At 39.3% G+C, this 20363-nt stretch overlaps 1 protein-coding gene across 1 annotated transcript; it reads left to right on the forward strand.

The window, feature by feature from the left end:
- Nucleotides 1-44: 44 nt before the first annotated feature.
- LOC139718920 (uncharacterized) lies at nt 45-11976 on the forward strand. Its single transcript, XM_071630370.1, has 4 exons — nt 45-206; nt 1422-1589; nt 10408-10575; nt 11800-11976. Exons 1-4 carry the CDS (start codon nt 117-119, stop codon nt 11974-11976), a joined length of 603 nt encoding a protein of 200 aa, XP_071486471.1. The 5' UTR covers nt 45-116.
- The last annotated feature ends 8387 nt before the right edge of the window (nt 11977-20363 follow it).

Consider the following 20363-nt stretch of genomic DNA (forward strand, 5'->3'; position numbering starts at 1 on the left):
TTTTATGTTATTTCTAACCCTCTTCATGTACTGCACAGCTGGAATCAATCAAACACTCTGGAGGACTTGACATTTCTGCTGCTGCATCAGAGGCATATGCCAAGAGTATTTGCACCATGCCAAACCTTAAGACTCTGGAGCTAGAGGAAGTCAGCCTACCCGAAGGTTTCTTTCTTGCCCTCAAGATACCAGCATCAGAAGCAAGGGTATCTTAATTTGCATTTGTTATATTCCAGTGTTATATCGTATAGTGGGCCATAGAGGAGAGATTCATGTTGACCGTTTTGATTAGAATCGAAAATGAAAGGAATTACAAAGTTTTCTTTAATACAGAAGGATTGTAATCATTCGATCAGAAACCGATTTTTTTTTCTTTTTCATAAAATGAAGGAAGAGATGGATGGGGTTTCCCAAGTACACAAAACAATGATTCCAATATTAAGGTCTACTGAAAATTGAATAGGAGATGCTGACATAACCCCACAATCCTATATAACTTTAGGTGTCACTCCTTTGATGCATGTACTAATATTACAAATGTGAATGGTAGTGGTTTCTTTAATAGGATAGAAAAAATAGTGCAAGATTTTTTTGTGTAAAATTAAATGGAAAACTTTACTGAGGCAATGTCATCGTATGTACTTACTGAAGTGATGGGTGTTTTCATCTGTGTTTTACATCATCCCCCTCCTCCTCACTCCACAGCTACAATCTATAAGTCTTCATTTCATGATCTACCTCTCGGTGCAGGCAAGGGGTGTGTTAAGAGAAAAATATATATATAAACATATCTATACGTAAATGTATATAAATATGATAGGGGTATCTCAGCTTCTACGAGCATATGAAATCGTAATCATCATCAATACCTGTATGATATTTCCTTCATTTCTACAATAGCTGGAATCAATCTGACACGTTGAAGGACCTTTATTAAGGCGATGCCATTTTATTTTCTGCCTGAAGAGATTTTTTTTTTTATCTGTGTTTCAAATCCCCCCCCCCCCTTTCGCTCCACAGCTCAAATCCATAAATCCACATTTTTCTTTTTCATGGTCTACCTCTTGGTGCTGCCAAGGTTTGTGTAAAAAAAAAAGAGCACCTGTTACCCACCAAACATTACGAATCTGAATTCATGGATTTTTTTACTTGTTCCGTAGATTGTTGCTTTGTTCAAACTTACAGTTATGTGACCACAATGTTACATTATGTCTTTAGAATGAAAATTGTTACAAGCCTCCATGCCAATCGGTCGGGATCCTTATTCGATAATATGTACTCTTTGTTTATGTGTTGTTCGTATTTGTGTGTGTAGGAGGGAGGAAAAGTGATGAAAACATGGAGGTATTATATTCACACTGACAGGATAGTCTTCCCTTAGTATTTTATGTTATTTCTCACCCTCTTTCTGTACTGCACAGCTGGAATCAATCAAACACTATGGAGGACTTGACATTTCTGCTGCTGCATCAGAGGAATATGCCAAGAGTATTTGCACCATGCCAAACCTTAAAACTCTGGAGCTAGGGGAAGTCAACCTACCCGAAGGTTTCTTTCTTGCCCTCAAGACATCAGCATCGGAAGCAAGGGTATCTTAATTTGCATCTGTTATGTTCCAGTGTAATATCGTATAGTGGGCCATAGAGGAGAGATTCATGTTGACCGTTTTGATTAGAATCGAAAATGAATGGAATTACAAAGTTTTCTTTAATACAGAAGGATTGTAATCATTCGATCAGAAACTGTTTTTCTTTTTTAATAAAATGAAGGAATAAATGGGTGGGGTTTCCCAAGTACACAAAACAGTCCTTCCAATTAAGGTCTACTGGAAATTGAAAAGGAGATGCTGCCATAACCCCATAATCCTATATAACTTTAGGTGTCACTCTATAGAAGATACATGTACTAATATTACAAATGTGGATGGTAGTGGTTTCTTTAATAGAAAAGATAGTGAAGATTTTATGTGTAAAATTAAATAGAAAACATTATTGAGGCAATGTCATCGTGTCTACTGTCACGACTCAACCCAATCACCACATCATGACAATCAAATGTTCCGCTCCATTCCTGGCAGATCGCACCCAAACCATCACAACAATGTTGCAAAAGACCACGATTGGGAAGCCATGTCTTGATCTGAGAGCGATAACTTGCTGCGGACCTCTTTATTGGTATTAGCCTTGTTCAAGGCGCATCACATCTCCCCCCTTAAGACGGGAAGTTATGGAAGAACTTTCCAGTCAAACTGCAAACAGTCGTTACAAACATGTTCCGAAACACAATACATAAAAAATGCACAGTTGTGTGTTCATACACTAAAGTGGATTCTTCACATAAACAAGCTCAAACTTAATGAGCCTTATCAAAACCTTTCTTGAGCGTAGGCTAACTGTCTAAATATAGACCCACTACCTGCTCGGAACAAGCATGTGCGTATACGCGCAAAACTTTACAACCACAACATTCCTTCTTTTCTTTTTCTTTTTTTTTTCTGCTTGGTCATAAATCATGAAGCATGTATTCTCTTTAGCTTTCCTGAAATGCTTATGAGTATCAAATGGCCAACATTTCAACACCTAGTCAAAGTCTAAGAAATGCTGCTGGTTCAGAACAAAATACACTGTACTTGTATCATGAAACAATATACCATAAATATGGACAGATCAAACTTCTATCTTAGCTTGATGTGCATATGCTTGAGAAAAAAAACGCTACACATACCACTGAATAACCTGCATACACTGATAATCATGCAGTTTGCATAATGAACTTCACACATTTTTGTCGTGATTATATGTCACCAATAACAGAAGTAATCTTCCATTCACTATACTTAATAACCATTTTTTTACATGGTGAGCTTGTAGCAATCTCAACTTTATTAAAAAGCTGATATAACAATGTGTTCTGCTCAACGGTTTGGTCTGACAAACATCTCTACATTTCTAATTCCTTGACACTTCTGTTCAAGTACTGTAAAGCCTTGTTCGTCAAGACAATAAATGCATGTACAGTGACTAGAGTATAGCAAAACAATGCAATTATGAACACCTGTTATACTCTCTCTGTTTCTGAAACAAGATATCACATGAATATAACCTGGTTATGTCTGTACACCTGTATGGTCTCATGAACCTTACACATTCACAACATTATGAATATCATAGTGTCATAATTTCACTCAATCGATATCTATGCTATGGAAAATGTGTATAATTGGTCAACTCTGTGATACCACAAATATTCCAACTCTTGCAAATTAAGCATTTGAAGAGAAGCAACGACAGCTTTTGTGTGTTTGTGTGTGCTTTCTGCAAAAAGCAATGCAACTTAATTTGCAGTTCCAATTAATACAATGTCTACATTTTACACTGTATCAAAATATGCTGTATTACTGAAAACCCTTTTCTTCAGCACATAAAGCATAAAACATAGCAAAACTCATGCTATATCACTGGAAATGATTTTGCCCTATTTTGGTGCAAAAATCATGACAATTTGGAAAACATGCTGCTTTTCCCATGCAGACAAGAACAAATTATAAATACAAATTAAAACAGTGTACACAATGTTTGTGTCATCATTTCAAAACAAGAACACTCTTTCTTTGACATGAGAAATATCCTTCTCTTACAATAACATGGAAACACATTTCTTTTGTCTGGTATTGTTCATGCTTCCAAGTCATCACCAGTCTGTTATCTCTGGACATTAAGCACATCTGTGTCCTTTTGTCCCATCCGTGGAAATACGCGTACTTCTATCTTATCCACGGGACAAAGCGTCTGCAATGACATTGTCTTTTCCGCGTACGTGCTGTATCACAAGGTTGTACTCCTGTAGCACTAGCGCCCATCTGGTTAGGCGTCCATTTTTGTTCCTCATTCGCGACAGGAACACAAGCGGATTGTGGTCTGTGTACACCAGCACTGGATACTTTGTAGTGTTCAGGTACACGTCAAAATGACGAAGAGCCATGACGAGCGCTAACGTCTCCTTCTCGACAGTGGAGTACCGTCGCTGATGTTTGTTGAATTTTCTGGACATGTACGCGACGGGATGGTCAACTCCGTTGTCGTCCTTCTGCATCAGGGCTCCTCCTCCTCCTGTGTCACTCGCGTCCACCATAAGAATGAACTGCTTGTCGAAGTTCGGCGCTGCAAGAACCGGAGAACTCGCTAGCATCGCCTTCAGCCGGTTGAAAGCAACTTGACAGTCATCTGACCAGTCGAACTGCGAGTCTTTCCGCAACATGTTGGTGAGCGGTGTTGCAGCATCAGCAAAATTATGGCAGAACTTCCGATAATAGCCAGTCATGCCCAGAAATCGTCTCAGCTCTCGCTTACTCTGTGGGCGGGGAAAGTTCAGGATCGTCTCCACCTTTGCTTCAACAGGCTTGACGGAACCATGTCCCACAATATGACCCAGGAACACGACTTTTGCTCGGGCGAACTCACATTTCCTCAAGTTCACCGTAAGGTTGGCACTGGTCAAGCGGTCAAACAGTGCTCTGACTCTCAGAAGGTGGTCCTCCCATGTATGGCTGTACACTATGATGTCGTCGAGATACGCCTCGCATCCCACCAAGCCAGACGTGACGGTGTTGATGAGTCTCTGGAATGTAGCGGGCGCGTTCTTCATCCCGAACGGCATCACTTTGTATTGGTAGAATCCGTCAGGAGTCACGAATGCAGACAGTTCTTTCGCTCTTTCACTGAGGGGAACCTGCCAGTACCCCTTCAAAAGGTCAAACCTACTGACGTATTTGGCATTCCCTACGCGATCAATACAATCATCGATGCGGGGCAAAGGGTACGAGTCTGACTTTGTTTTCGAATTGAGCAACCTGTAATCCGCACAGAAACGCAAAGAACCATCCTGCTTTGGAACCAACACACAGGGAGAACTCCATCCACTCTTACTGGGCTCAATAAGGTCATGTTCAAGCATGTATTGAACTTCCTTCCTCAGAACATCCATTTTCAATGGATTCACACGATATGGGTGTTGCTTGACAGGGGAGGAGTCCCCCACATCAACATCATGCACCACCACACTAGTACGACCTGGTACATCACTGAAGAGGTGTTCATACTCATGGACTACATCCATCACCTGAGCTCTCTCTACTCCTGGAAGATGAGATAATGTGTCAGATAGATTTGCTAACACCTCAGAATTCTTCAACATCAACTGCGGAATTTCCACATCATCACTCTCACTGTCTTCACCATCCACTTCACAACCGATTCCAACTGTGGCAACAGGCTTTTCTTTAGCCTCTTCTACATTTTCAACATACTCCTTTAGCATGTTGACATGACAGAGTCGTCTCCTCTTCCTCCTATCAGGTGTCAGGATGATGTAATTGACATCACTCACCCTTTTCTCAACCACATATGGCCCTGCATATCTAGCCTTCAAGGCATCTCCTTGAAGAGGGAGCAACACAAGAACCTTAGAACCAGGCTCGAAATGCCTCTCTTTCACCTTCCGATCAAACAGTCTCTTCATGTTAGACTGGGCTGCCTTCAGATGACCTGCAGCTAATTCACGAGTACAAGAAAGTCTATCCTTGAACTGACACACATAGTCCAATAGGTTGGACTCTGGCTCAACCAAGATCTTTTCTTGCAAGATCTTCAAGGGACCACGAACTGAATGCCCAAAGACCAGTTCAAAAGGACTGAATCCAAGAGATTCCTGGACCGATTCTCGAACTGCAAACAAGAGGAGAGGAATACCATCATCCCACTCTTTCTCGTGCTCACTGCAGTACACACGCATCATATTCTTCAAGGTTTGGTGAAAGCGTTCAAGAGCTCCCTGGCTCTGTGGATGGTAAGCACTTGAGTTCTTACATTCTACACCTAACTCACTCATCACCTGTTGGAAGATTTTGGATGTGAAATTAGACCCTTGGTCTGACTGCACACACTTTGGAAGTCCTACCATTGTGAAGAACTTCACAAGAGCTTTACTGACATTCTTGGCAGTAATCGTCCGTAATGGAATTGCCTCTGGGAAGCGGGTAGATGCACACATCATCGTCAGCAAATACTGATTACCCGACTTTGTCCTTGGAAGAGGACCGACACAATCCACAATGACCCGACTAAACGGTTCTTCGAAAGCCGGAATTGGCCTTAAAGGGGCAGGGGGAATCTTCTGGTTTGGCTTGCCAACTACCTGACACACATGGCAAGACCGACAAAACTCTGCGACGTCATGTCGCAAACCTGGCCAGAAGAAATATCGAAGCACCTTCTCTTGGGTTTTGTTGATCCCCAAATGACCTGCCAATGGTGCTTCATGGGCAAGAGATATGATCTCCTTCCGGTACATCTTTGGTACCACTACTTGATGAATATCTCGAAAATCCTCATCACTTGTGGCATCAGGAGGGCGCCACCTCCTCATCAAGATACCATCCCTCTTGTAAAACTTCACAGTTTCATTCACTTCCTCATCCTCAGGTACAAGTGACTGTGCAAGACGCACTATTTCAGGGTCTTTGCCCTGCAATTCAACCAGACTCTTACGAGAAATCTCTGACATTTGACCATGGTCCATATGTGCATCATCACTGCTGCTAGACTCTTCAAGTCTAGAGAAGAAAGTATCAGCCAAGATATCCTCTTGCTCCTCTTTCTCCAGTTCACGAGCCATTGACCTGGTAACAGCACATGAGGGAAACACATCAGGCATATCCTGAACCAATTTCTCTGTGGCTTCGTCAACCACGGGTGTCTTACTTGGGAGAAAGTGAGGCAAAACCTTCTCTCCAGCGATATCATTGCCGAGCAATAAGGTGACACCTTCGACTGGCAATGTAGGCAAAATACCTACTACAACTGAGCCACTGACAAGATCGCTCTTCAATTCAATATTATGAAGAGGCACTCGGACACTCCCACCTTCAACTCCCCTCACAAAAACTTCTGAATCCACAGAAGATTCAACCGAAAATGGCAATGTATTTGCACACAGGAGACTCTGTGATGCTCCTGTATCCCTCAAAATGTGAACCTGAACCTGCTCACTATCAGGCGTCAAACTAACATACCCTGAAGATATGAAAGGTTTGTAATTCTCTGCCACCCGTTCAAACGATGGCAGATGCTCTGTGCGAGTGATAGCAAAAGCATCTGGCAATGCTTTGGGGTTGCTAATCCCCTCTTTTTCTCGCTTCTTCTTCAACTTCCAGCAAGCTGACATCACATGTCCGTCCTTCTTGCAATAGAAGCAAGCCTTGTTCGGCTTTTGATCAAGATCGGGCTTGGGAATGCTTGGAGCAACAGCTCCTCTTCTTGGCACACCCTGGCCTCCTTTCTTGCTTGAAGAAAGTTTGAAAGTACCCTTGTGGGTAAGCACATACTCATCAAGGAGGACAGCAGCTCTCCTGGCACCATTCACTTCCCTTTCCTCCAGGTACTGCCGCTGATCTGGGTGAACACACCTCTTCACCTCCTCTAACAATACCAACTCTTTCAGTTTGTGGAAATCATCAACACCAGACGACCTTAACCAGTGTTCAAAATGGGTCTGCTTGTGTTGCACAAAATCAACAAATGTCTGATCATCCCGTCTCCTATAATTCCGAAACAGTTGCCTGTGGGCTTCCGGCACCAACTCGTACGCCCTGAACACGGAACTCTTCAAATTCTCATAGTCAGAACACTCTTGGATAGTGAGAGACGCATAGACCTCTTGGGCCTTCCCTACCAGCGAGCTCTGTATCAATGTCGGCCACACTTCCTTGGGCCATTCTAAACTCACAGCCACTTTTTCAAAGTGCTGGAAAAACTCTTCTACCCGGTCTTCACGAAATTTCGGAACCAATTGAGATTGCCTTAATGCATCAAATTTTGATGACTTTGCTGAACTGCCGGAAGAAGGTTCATTCGATTTTGCATCGATTGACTTGATTTCGAGTTCTATTTTCTTTGCCTCGACTTCCAGCTGCTTCATCCGAAGCTGGATCTCAATTTTCTTCAATTCACTTTCTGCAGGGGTTACCAAAGGTGTGATAATTTCACCATCATCTGTCCCTGCTTCATCCTCTGACAAAGAGGCAGGCCAGATACCAGTATTGGTAAAAAACTCAGAAATTGTGTCCTTGATCTCTGCTTTTCGATCCGATGTTTTGATCGGGATTTCTAAAATCCGAGCAACTTCCACCAGTTCTGCCTTCCTCAGGTTATTAAAACCTTCTTGAGTGGGTTCATCAACAAAGCTCTGCACGACATCAGCCATTGTGGGAATATCAAAATCAAAACTTGCAAGAAGTCACAAATCCTCACAAAACTACAAAGCCTTAACAAAAGAAATGCACTGCATATGAGTACACATGTACGCATGAACCCAGTCACATGCGCAGAACAGGCAAAAATGTTCTACGATAAGCAGAAAACATCAAAATCCCTAAGCCTTCGAATCAGGCATACAATCAGAACACCACGACATCACATTAGCATGTGATCTAAGGTCATAAAATGAGTATACACACTCACTACAAACGACCACATAGCACGATTGTGCAAACCAAGGAAAATATATCAAAGCCTTTAACCGAGGCTAATCTTCCAGAAAATTCGGCGTGACCCGTAGCCAATGTGTACGCAAGCCCCCACACATACACATCCAGCAATACGCACACTCACAAACTGCACTAGCCCTACACACGACGCGCTAGACCGACCGACCGTCTGCGACTACAAAACACGTGCGAGCCCAATGCGCAATACCCACGCTATGCACTATATACGCACACAACTGAATTGGTCTACACAAGACCTTCATGCAAAAACGACAAACGTTCCAAACGTGAGAATCCTCACCAAAATCTGCACTAGGCCTTCACACAGAATGTAGCCTATACAACTACTAACACAGTCAATGACTGCCAAAGCCTACGCAGCATAAATGTTATACACAACGTGCACAACCAAACGTGAGAATCCTCACCAAAATCTGCACCAGGCCTTCACACAAAACGTAGTCTAAAAACTACAAACACAGTCAATGACTGCCAAAGCCTACGCAGCATAAATGTTATACACAATAAATGTGCACAACCAAACGTGAAAATCTTCACCAAAACGCATGTGGCCTGTCAAAACCAACATGCAAACAATGCAGGCCCAATACATAAGCCTGTCATCGACGCTATACACTTGTCTACATACTAAAAACAAACGTGTACAGCCAAACGTGAGAATCCTCACCAAAACGCATGAGGCCTAACAGAACCTACATGCAAGCAGGTACATAGGCCCGATACGACATGAGCCTATACACCATCGACGCTATACACTACGTACTTACAGCACACGTGTACAACCAGACGTGAGAGTCCTCACCACAATCCGCATGGAACATGCGAAAGAAAACGGCTTGTCTGTTCATTCTCCCGGACAAGCCCCCAATTTGTCACGACTCAACCCAATCACCACATCATGACAATCAAATGTTCCGCTCCATTCCTGGCAGATCGCACCCAAACCATCACAACAATGTTGCAAAAGACCACGATTGGGAAGCCATGTCTTGATCTGAGAGCGATAACTTGCTGCGGACCTCTTTATTGGTATTAGCCTTGTTCAAGGCGCATCACACTACTTATTGAAGTGATGGGTGTTTTCATCTGTGTTTTACATCATCCCCCTTCTCTTCACTCAACAGCTACAATCTATAAGTCTTCATTTCATGATCTACCTCTCGGTGCAGGCAAGGGTTGTGTTAAGAGAAAAAAATATATAGAAACATATCTATACGTAATATGTATATGTATATGTATATGAATATAATAGGGATATCTCAGTTTCTATGAGCAAATGGAATCGTAATCATCATCAATACCTGCATGATATTACTTTCAATTCTACAATATCTGGAATCAATCTGACACGTTGAAGGACCTTTATTGAGGCGATGCCATTTTATTTTCTGCCGGAAGAGATGGGTTTTTATCATCATTGTTTCAAATCACCCCCGCCCCCCTTTCGCTCCACAGCTCAAATCCATAAGTCCACATTTCATGATCTACCTCTTGGTGCTGCCAAGGTTTGTGTAAAAAAAAGAGCACCTATTACCCACCAAACATTAAGAATCTGAATTCATGGGTTTTTACTTGTGGTGTAGGTTGTTACTTTGTTCAAACTTACAGTTATGTGACCACAATGTTACATTATGTCTTCAGAATGAAAGTTGTTACAAGCCTCCATGCCAATCGGTAGGGATCCTTATTCGATAATATGTACTCTTTGTTTATGTGTTGTTCGTATTTGTGTGTGTAGGAGGGAGGAAAAGTGATGAATACATGGAGGTATTATATTCACACTGACAGGATAGTCTTCCCTTAGTATTTTATGTTATTTCTCACCCTCTTCATGTACTGCACAGCTGGAATCAATCAAACACTCTGGAGGACTTGACATTTCTGCTGCTGCATCAGAGGCATATGCCAAGAGTATTTGCACCATGCCAAACCTTAAGACTCTGGAGCTACAGAATGTCAACATAGACGACGGTTTCTTTCTTGCCCTCAAGACATCAGCATCAGAAGCAAGGGTATCTTAATTTGCATTTGTTATATTCCAGTGTTATATCGTATAGTGGGCCATAGAGGAGAGATTCATGTTGACCGTTTTGATTAGAATCGAAAATGAAAGGAATTACAAAGTTTTCTTTAATACAGAAGGATTGTAATCATTCGATCAGAAACCGATTTTTTTTTCTTTTTCATAAAATGAAGGAAGAGATGGATGTGGTTTCCCAAGTACACAAAACAATGATTCCAATATTAAGGTCTACTGAAAATTGAATAGGAGATGCTGACATAACCCCACAATCCTATATAACTTTAGGTGTCACTCCTTAGAAGATGCATGTACTAATATTACAAATGTGAATGGTAGTGGTTTCTTTAATAGGATAGAAAAAATAGTGTAAGATTTTTTTGTGTAAAATTAAATGGAAAACTTTACTGAGGCAATGTCATCGTATGTACTTACTGAAGTGATGGGTGTTTTCATCTGTGTTTTACATCATCCCCCTCCTCTTCACTCAACAGCTACAATCTATAAGTCTTCATTTCATGATCTACCTCTCGGTGCAGGCAAGGGTTGTGTTAAGAGAAAAAAAAATACATATAAACATATCTATACGTAAATGTATATAAATATGATAGGGGTATCTCAGCTTCTACGAGCATATGAAATCGTAATCATCATCAATACCTGTATGATATTTCCTTCATTTCTACAATAGCTGGAATCAATCTGACACGTTGAAGGACCTTTATTAAGGCGATGCCATTTTATTTTCTGCCTGAAGAGATTTTTTTTTTTTTTTATCTGTGTTTCAAATCCCCCCCTCCCTTTCGCTCCACAGCTCAAATCCATAAATCCACATTTTTCTTTTTCATGGTCTTCCTCTTGGTGCTGCCAAGGTTTGTGTAAAAAAAAAGAGAGCACCTGTTACCCACCAAACATTACGAATCTGAATTCATGGATTTTTTTACTTGTTCCGTAGATTGTTGCTTTGTTCAAACTTACAGTTATGTGACCACAATGTTACATTATGTCTTTAGAATGAAAATTGTTACAAGCCTCCATGCCAATCGGTCGGGATCCTTATTCGATAATATGTACTCTTTGTTTATGTGTTGTTCGTATTTGTGTGTGTAGGAGGGAGGAAAAGTGATGAAAACATGGAGGTATTATATTCACACTGACAGGATAGTCTTCCCTTAGTATTTTATGTTATTTCTAACCCTCTTCATGTACTGCACAGCTGGAATCTATCAAACACTCTGGACGACTTGACATTTCTGCTGCTGCATCAGAGGCATATGCCAAGAGTATTTGCACCATGCCAAACCTTAAAACTCTGCAGCTAAGGGAAGTCAGCCTACCCGAAGGTTTCTTTCTTGCCCTCAAGACATCAGCATCGGAAGCAAGGGTATCTTAATTTGCATCTGTTATGTTCCAGTGTAATATCGTATAGTGGGCCATAGAGGAGAGATTCATGTTGACCGTTTTGATTAGAATCGAAAATGAATGGAATTACAAAGTTTTCTTTAATACAGAAGGATTGTAATCATTCGATCAGAAACTGTTTTTCTTTTTTAATAAAATGAAGGAATAAATGGGTGGGGTTTCCCAAGTACACAAAACAGTCCTTCCAATTAAGGTCTACTGGAAATTGAAAAGGAGATGCTGCCATAACCCCATAATCCTATATAACTTTAGGTGTCACTCTATAGAAGATACATGTACTAATATTACAAATGTGGATGGTAGTGGTTTCTTTAATAGAAAAGATAGTGAAGATTTTATGTGTAAAATTAAATAGAAAACATTATTGAGGCAATGTCATCGTGTCTACTTATTGAAGTGATGGGTGTTTTCATCTGTGTTTTACATCATCCCCCTCCTCTTCACTCAAAAGCTACAATCTATAAGTCTTCATTTCATGATCTACCTCTCGGTGCAGGCAAGGGTTGTGTTAAGAGAAAAAAATATATAGAAACATATCTATACGTAATATGTATATGTATATGTATATGAATATAATAGGGATATCTCAGTTTCTATGAGCAAATGGAATCGTAATCATCATCAATACCTGTATGATATTACTTTCAATTCTACAATATCTGGAATCAATCTGACACGTTGAAGGACCTTTATTGAGGCGATGCCATTTTATTTTCTGCCGGAAGAGATGGGTTTTTATCATCAGTGTTTCAAATCACCCCCGCCCCCCTTTCGCTCCACAGCTCAAATCCATAAGTCCACATTTCATGATCTACCTCTTGGTGCTGCCAAGGTTTGTGTAAAAAAAAGAGCACCTATTACCCACCAAACATTAAGAATCTGAATTCATGGGTTTTTACTTGTGGTGTAGATTGTTGCTTTGTTCAAACTTACAGTTATGTGTCCACAATGTTACATTATGTCTTCAGAATGAAAGTTGTTACAATCCTCCGTGCCAATCGGTCGGGATCCTTATTAGAAAATATGTACTCTTTGTTTATGTGTTGTTCGTATTTGTGTGTGTTGGAGGGAGGAAAAGGGATGAAAACATGTAGGTATTATATTCACACTGACAGGATAGTCTTCCCTTAGTATTTTATGTTATTTCTAACCCTCTTCATGTACTGCACAGCTGGAATCAATCACACACTATGGACGACTTGACATTTCTGCTGCTGCATCAGAGGCATATGCCAAGAGTATTTGCACCATGCCAAACCTTAAGACTCTGGAGCTACAGAATGTCAACATAGACGACGGTTTCTTTCTTGCCCTCAAGACATCAGCATCGGAAGCAAGGGTATCTTAATTTGCATCTGTTATGTTCCAGTGTAATATCGTATAGTGGGCCATAGAGGAGAGATTCATGTTGACCGTTTTGATTAGAATCGAAAATGAATGGAATTACAAAGTTTTCTTTAATACAGAAGGATTGTAATCATTCGATCAGAAACTGTTTTTCTTTTTTAATAAAATGAAGGAATAAATGGGTGGGGTTTCCCAAGTACACAAAACAGTCCTTCCAATTAAGGTCTACTGGAAATTGAAAAGGAGATGCTGCCATAACCCCATAATCCTATATAACTTTAGGTGTCACTCTATAGAAGATACATGTACTAATATTACAAATGTGGATGGTAGTGGTTTCTTTAATAGAAAAGATAGTGAAGATTTTATGTGTAAAATTAAATAGAAAACATTATTGAGGCAATGTCATCGTGTCTACTTATTGAAGTGATGGGTGTTTTCATCTGTGTTTTACATCATCCCCCTCCTCTTCACTCAAAAGCTACAATCTATAAGTCTTCATTTCATGATCTACCTCTCGGTGCAGGCAAGGGTTGTGTTAAGAGAAAAAAATATATAGAAACATATCTATACGTAATATGTATATGTATATGTATATGAATATAATAGGGATATCTCAGTTTCTATGAGCAAATGGAATCGTAATCATCATCAATACCTGTATGATATTACTTTCAATTCTACAATATCTGGAATCAATCTGACACGTTGAAGGACCTTTATTGAGGCGATGCCATTTTATTTTCTGCCGGAAGAGATGGGTTTTTATCATCAGTGTTTCAAATCACCCCCGCCCCCCTTTCGCTCCACAGCTCAAATCCATAAGTCCACATTTCATGATCTACCTCTTGGTGCTGCCAAGGTTTGTGTAAAAAAAAGAGCACCTATTACCCACCAAACATTAAGAATCTGAATTCATGGGTTTTTACTTGTGGTGTAGATTGTTGCTTTGTTCAAACTTACAGTTATGTGTCCACAATGTTACATTATGTCTTCAGAATGAAAGTTGTTACAATCCTCCGCGCCAATCGGTCGGGATCCTTATTAGAAAATATGTACTCTTTGTTTATGTGTTGTTCGCATTTGTGTGTGTTGGAGGGAGGAAAAGGGATGAAAACATGGAGGTATTATATTCACACTGACAGGATAGTCTTCCCTTAGTATTTTATGTTATTTCTAACCCTCTTCATGTACTGCACAGCTGGAATCAATCACACACTGTGGACGACTTGACATTTCTGCTGCTGCATCAGAGGAATTTGCCAAGAGTATTTGCACCATGCCAAACCTTAAGACTCTGGAGCTACAGAATGTCAACATAGACGACGGTTTCTTTCTTGCCCTCAAGACATCAGCATCGGAAGCAAGGGTATCTTAATTTGCATCTGTTATGTTCCAGTGTAATATCGTATAGTGGGCCATAGAGGAGAGATTCATGTTGACCGTTTTGATTAGAATCGAAAATGAATGGAATTACAAAGTTTTCTTTAATACAGAAGGATTGTAATCATTCGATCAGAAACTGTTTTTCTTTTTTAATAAAATGAAGGAATAAATGGATGGGGTTTCCCAAGTACACAAACCAGTCCTTCCAATTAAGGTCTACTGGAAATTGAAAAGGAGATGCTGCCATAACCCCATAATCCTATATAACTTTAGGTGTCACTCTATAGAAGATACATGTACTAATATTACAAATGTGGATGGTAGTGGTTTCTTTAATAGAAAAGATAGTGAAGATTTTATGTGTAAAATTAAATAGAAAACATTATTGAGGCAATGTCATCGTGTCTACTTATTGAAGTGATGGGTGTTTTCATCTGTGTTTTACATCATCCCCCTCCTCTTCACTCAAAAGCTACAATCTATAAGTCTTCATTTCATGATCTACCTCTCGGTGCAGGCAAGGGTTGTGTTAAGAGAAAAAAATATATAGAAACATATCGTATACGTAATATGTATATGTATATGTATATGAATATAATAGGGATATCTCAGTTTCTATGAGCAAATGGAATCGTAATCATCATCAATACCTGTATGATATTACTTTCAATTCTACAATATCTGGAATCAATCTGACACGTTGAAGGACCTTTATTGAGGCGATGCCATTTTATTTTCTGCCGGAAGAGATGGGTTTTTATCATCAGTGTTTCAAATCACCCCCGCCCCCCTTTCGCTCCACAGCTCAAATCCATAAGTCCACATTTCATGATCTACCTCTTGGTGCTGCCAAGGTTTGTGTAAAAAAAAGAGCACCTATTACCCACCAAACATTAAGAATCTGAATTCATGGGTTTTTACTTGTGGTGTAGATTGTTGCTTTGTTCAAACTTACAGTTATGTGTCCACAATGTTACATTATGTCTTCATATCATTCGATCAGAAACCGATTTTTTTTTCTTTTTCATAAAATGAAGGAAGAGATGGATGGGGTTTCCCAAGTACACAAAACAATGATTCCAATATTAAGGTGTACTGAAAATTGAATAGGAGATGCTGACATAACCCCACAATCCTATATAACTTTAGGTGTCACTCCTTAGAAGATGCATGTACTAATATTACAAATGTGAATGGTAGTGGTTTCTTTAATAGGATAGAAAAAATAGTGTAAGATTTTTTTGTGTAAAATTAAATGGAAAACTTTACTAAGGCAATGTCATCGTATGTACTTACTGAAGTGATGGGTGTTTTCATCTGTGTTTTACATCATCCCCCTCCTCCTCACTCCACAGCTACAATCTATAAGTCTTCATTTCATGATCTACCTCTCGGTGCAGGCAAGGGGTGTGTTAAGAGAAAAAAAAAATACATATAAACATATCTATACGTAAATGTATATAAATATGATAGGGGTATCTCAGCTTCTACGAGCATATGAAATCGTAATCATCATCAATACCTGTATGATATTTCCTTCATTTCTACTATAGCTGGAATCAATCTGACACGTTGAAGGACCTTTATTAAGGCGATGCCATTTTATTTTCTGCCTGAAGAGATTTTTTTTTTTATCTGTGTTTCAAATCCCCCCCTCCCTTTCGCTACACAGCTCAAATCCATAAATCCACATTTTTCTTTTTCATGGTCTTCCTCTTGGTGCTGCCAAGGTTTGTGTAAAAAAAAAAAGAGCACCTGTTACCCACCAAACATTACGAATCTGAATTCATGGATTTTTTTACTTGTTCTGTAGATTGTTGCTTTGTTCAAACTTACAGTTATGTGACCACAATGTTACATTATGTCTTTAGAATGAAAATTGTTACAAGCCTCCATGCCAATCGGTCGGGATCCTTATTCGATTATATGTACTCTTTGTTCATGTGTTGTTCGTATTTGTGTGTGTAGGAGGGAGGAAAAGGGATGAAAACATGGAGGTATTATATTCACACTGACAGGATAGTCTTCCCTTAGTATTTTATGTTATTTCTAACCCTCTTCATGTACTGCACAGCTGGTATTTATCGACCACTTTGGAGACTTGACATTTCTGCTGCTGCATCAGAGGAATATGCCAAGAGTATTTGCACCATGCCAAACCTTAAAACTCTGGAGCTAATGGAAGTCAGCCTACCCGAAGGTTTCTTTCTTGCCCTCAAGACATCAGCATCAGAAGCAAGGGTATCTTAATTTGCATCTGTTATGTTCCAGTGTAATATCGTATAGTGGGCCATAGAGGAGAGATTCATGTTGACCGTTTTGATTAGAATCGAAAATGAATGGAATTACAAAGTTTTCTTTAATACAGAAGGATTGTAATCATTCGATCAGAAACTGTTTTTCTTTTTTAATAAAATGAAGGAATAAATGGGTGGGGTTTCCCAAGTACACAAAACAGTCCTTCCAATTAAGGTCTACTGGAAATTGAAAAGGAGATGCTGCCATAACCCCATAATCCTATATAACTTTAGGTGTCACTCTATAGAAGATACATGTACTAATATTACAAATGTGGATGGTAGTGGTTTCTTTAATAGAAAAAATAGTGAAGATTTTATGTGTAAAATTAAATAGAAAACATTATTGAGGCAATGTCATCGTGTCTACTTATTGAAGTGATGGGTGTTTTCATCTGTGTTTTACATCATCCCCCTCCTCTTCACTCAAAAGCTACAATCTATAAGTCTTCATTTCATGATCTACCTCTCGGTGCAGGCAAGGGTTGTGTTAAGAGAAAAAAATATATAGAAACATATCTATACGTAATATGTATATGTATATGTATATGAATATAATAGGGATATCTCAGTTTCTATGAGCAAATGGAATCGTAATCATCATCAATACCTGTATGATATTACTTTCAATTCTACAATATCTGGAATCAATCTGACACGTTGAAGGACCTTTATTGAGGCGATGCCATTTTATTTTCTGCCGGAAGAGATGGGTTTTTATCATCAGTGTTTCAAATCACCCCCGCCCCCCTTTCGCTCCACAGCTCAAATCCATAAGTCCACATTTCATGATCTACCTCTTGGTGCTGCCAAGGTTTGTGTAAAAAAAAGAGCACCTATTACCCACCAAACATTAAGAATCTGAATTCATGGGTTTTTACTTGTGGTGTAGATTGTTGCTTTGTTCAAACTTACAGTTATGTGTCCACAATGTTACATTATGTCTTCAGAATGAAAGTTGTTACAATCCTCTGCGCCAATCGGTCGGGATCCTTATTAGAAAATATGTACTCTTTGTTTATGTGTTGTTCGCATTTGTGTGTGTTGGAGGGAGGAAAAGTGATGAATACATGGAGGTATTATATTCACACTGACAGGATAGTCTTCCCTTAGTATTTTATGTTATTTCTAACCCTCTTCATGTACTGCACAGCTGGAATCAATCAAACAGTATGCAAGACTTGACATTTCTGCTGCTGCATCAGAGGAATATGCCAAGAGTATTTGCACCATGCCAAACCTTAAAACTCTGGAGCTAATGGAAGTCAGCCTACCCGAAGGTTTCTTTCTTGCCCTCAAGACATCAGCATCAGAAGCAAGGGTATCTTAATTTGCATCTGTTATGTTCCAGTGTAATATCGTATAGTGGGCCATAGAGGAGAGATTCATGTTGACCGTTTTGATTAGAATCGAAAATGAATGGAATTACAAAGTTTTCTTTAATACAGAAGGATTGTAATCATTCGATCAGAAACTGTTTTTCTTTTTTAATAAAATGAAGGAATAAATGGGTGGGGTTTCCCAAGTACACAAAACAGTCCTTCCAATTAAGGTCTACTGGAAATTGAAAAGGAGATGCTGCCATAACCCCATAATCCTATATAACTTTAGGTGTCACTCTATAGAAGATACATGTACTAATATTACAAATGTGGATGGTAGTGGTTTCTTTAATAGAAAAGATAGTGAAGATTTTATGTGTAAAATTAAATAGAAAACATTATTGAGGCAATGTCATCGTGTCTACTTATTGAAGTGATGGGTGTTTTCATCTGTGTTTTACATCATCCCCCTCCTCTTCACTCAAAAGCTACAATCTATAAGTCTTCATTTCATGATCTACCTCTCGGTGCAGGCAAGGGTTGTGTTAAGAGAAAAAAATATATAGAAACATATCTATACGTAATACAACGTATGTATATGTATATGTATATGTATATGAATATAATAGGGATATCTCAGTTTCTATGAGCAAATGGAATCGTAATCATCATCAATACCTGTATGATATTACTTTCAATTCTACAATATCTGGAATCAATCTGACACGTTGAAGGACCTTTATTGAGGCGATGCCATTTTATTTTCTGCCGGAAGAGATGGGTTTTTATCATCAGTGTTTCAAATCACCCCCGCCCCCCTTTCGCTCCACAGCTCAAATCCATAAGTCCACATTTCATGATCTACCTCTTGGTGCTGCCAAGGTTTGTGTAAAAAAAAGAGCACCTATTACCCACCAAACATTAAGAATCTGAATTCATGGGTTTTTACTTGTGGTGTAGATTGTTGCTTTGTTCAAACTTACAGTTATGTGTCCACAATGTTACATTATGTCTTCCACAAAACAATGATTCCAATATTAAGGTGTACTGAAAATTGAATAGGAGATGCTGACATAACCCCACAATCCTATATAACTTTAGGTGTCACTCCTTAGAAGATGCATGTACTAATATTACAAATGTGAATGGTAGTGGTTTCTTTAATAGGATAGAAAAAATAGTGTAAGATTTTTTTGTGTAAAATTAAATGGAAAACTTTACTAAGGCAATGTCATCGTATGTACTTACTGAAGTGATGGGTGTTTTCATCTGTGTTTTACATCATCCCCTCCTCCTCACTCCACAGCTACAATCTATAAGTCTTCATTTCATGATCTACCTCTCGGTGCAGGCAAGGGGTGTGTTAAGAGAAAAAAAAAATACATATAAACATATCTATACGTAAATGTATATAAATATGATAGGGGTATCTCAGCTTCTACGAGCATATGAAATCGTAATCATCATCAATACCTGTATGATATTTCCTTCATTTCTACTATAGCTGGAATCAATAGAATGAAAGTTGTTACAATCCTCCGTGCCAATCGGTCGGGATCCTTATTAGAAAATATGTACTCTTTGTTTATGTGTTGTTCGTATTTGTGTGTGTTGGAGGGAGGAAAAGGGATGAAAACATGTAGGTATTATATTCACACTGACAGGATAGTCTTCCCTTAGTATTTTATGTTATTTCTAACCCTCTTCATGTACTGCACAGCTGGAATCAATCATACACTATGGACGACTTGACATTTCTGCTGCTGCATCAGAGGAATATGCCAAGAGTATTTGCACCATGCCAAACCTTAAGACTCTGGAGCTACAGAATGTCAACATAGACGACGGTTTCTTTCTTGCCCTCAAGACATCAGCATCGGAAGCAAGGGTATCTTAATTTGCATATGTTATGTTCCAGTGTAATATCGTATAGTGGGCCATAGAGGAGAGATTCATGTTGACCGTTTTGATTAGAATCGAAAATGAATGGAATTACAAAGTTTTCT

This window comes from Diadema antillarum, unplaced genomic scaffold (genome assembly GCF_040938485.1).
Source record: "Diadema antillarum isolate AM-2024a unplaced genomic scaffold, OU_Dant_1.0 scf00000102, whole genome shotgun sequence".
NCBI lineage: Eukaryota > Metazoa > Echinodermata > Echinoidea > Diadematoida > Diadematidae > Diadema > Diadema antillarum.

What these genes read in the sequence shown, in the direction of transcription:
- LOC139718920 (XM_071630370.1), top strand. Translation starts at nt 117, where the DNA reads ATGCCAAACCTTAAGACTCTGGAGCTAGAGGAAGTCAGCCTACCCGAA. An exon ending in TACCAGCATCAGAAGCAAGG is followed by an intron (nt 207 to 1,421) that starts GTATCTTAATTT and finishes TGTACTGCACAG; the next exon opens with CTGGAATCAATCAAACACTA. An exon ending in CATCAGCATCGGAAGCAAGG is followed by an intron (nt 1,590 to 10,407) that starts GTATCTTAATTT and finishes TGTACTGCACAG; the next exon opens with CTGGAATCAATCAAACACTC.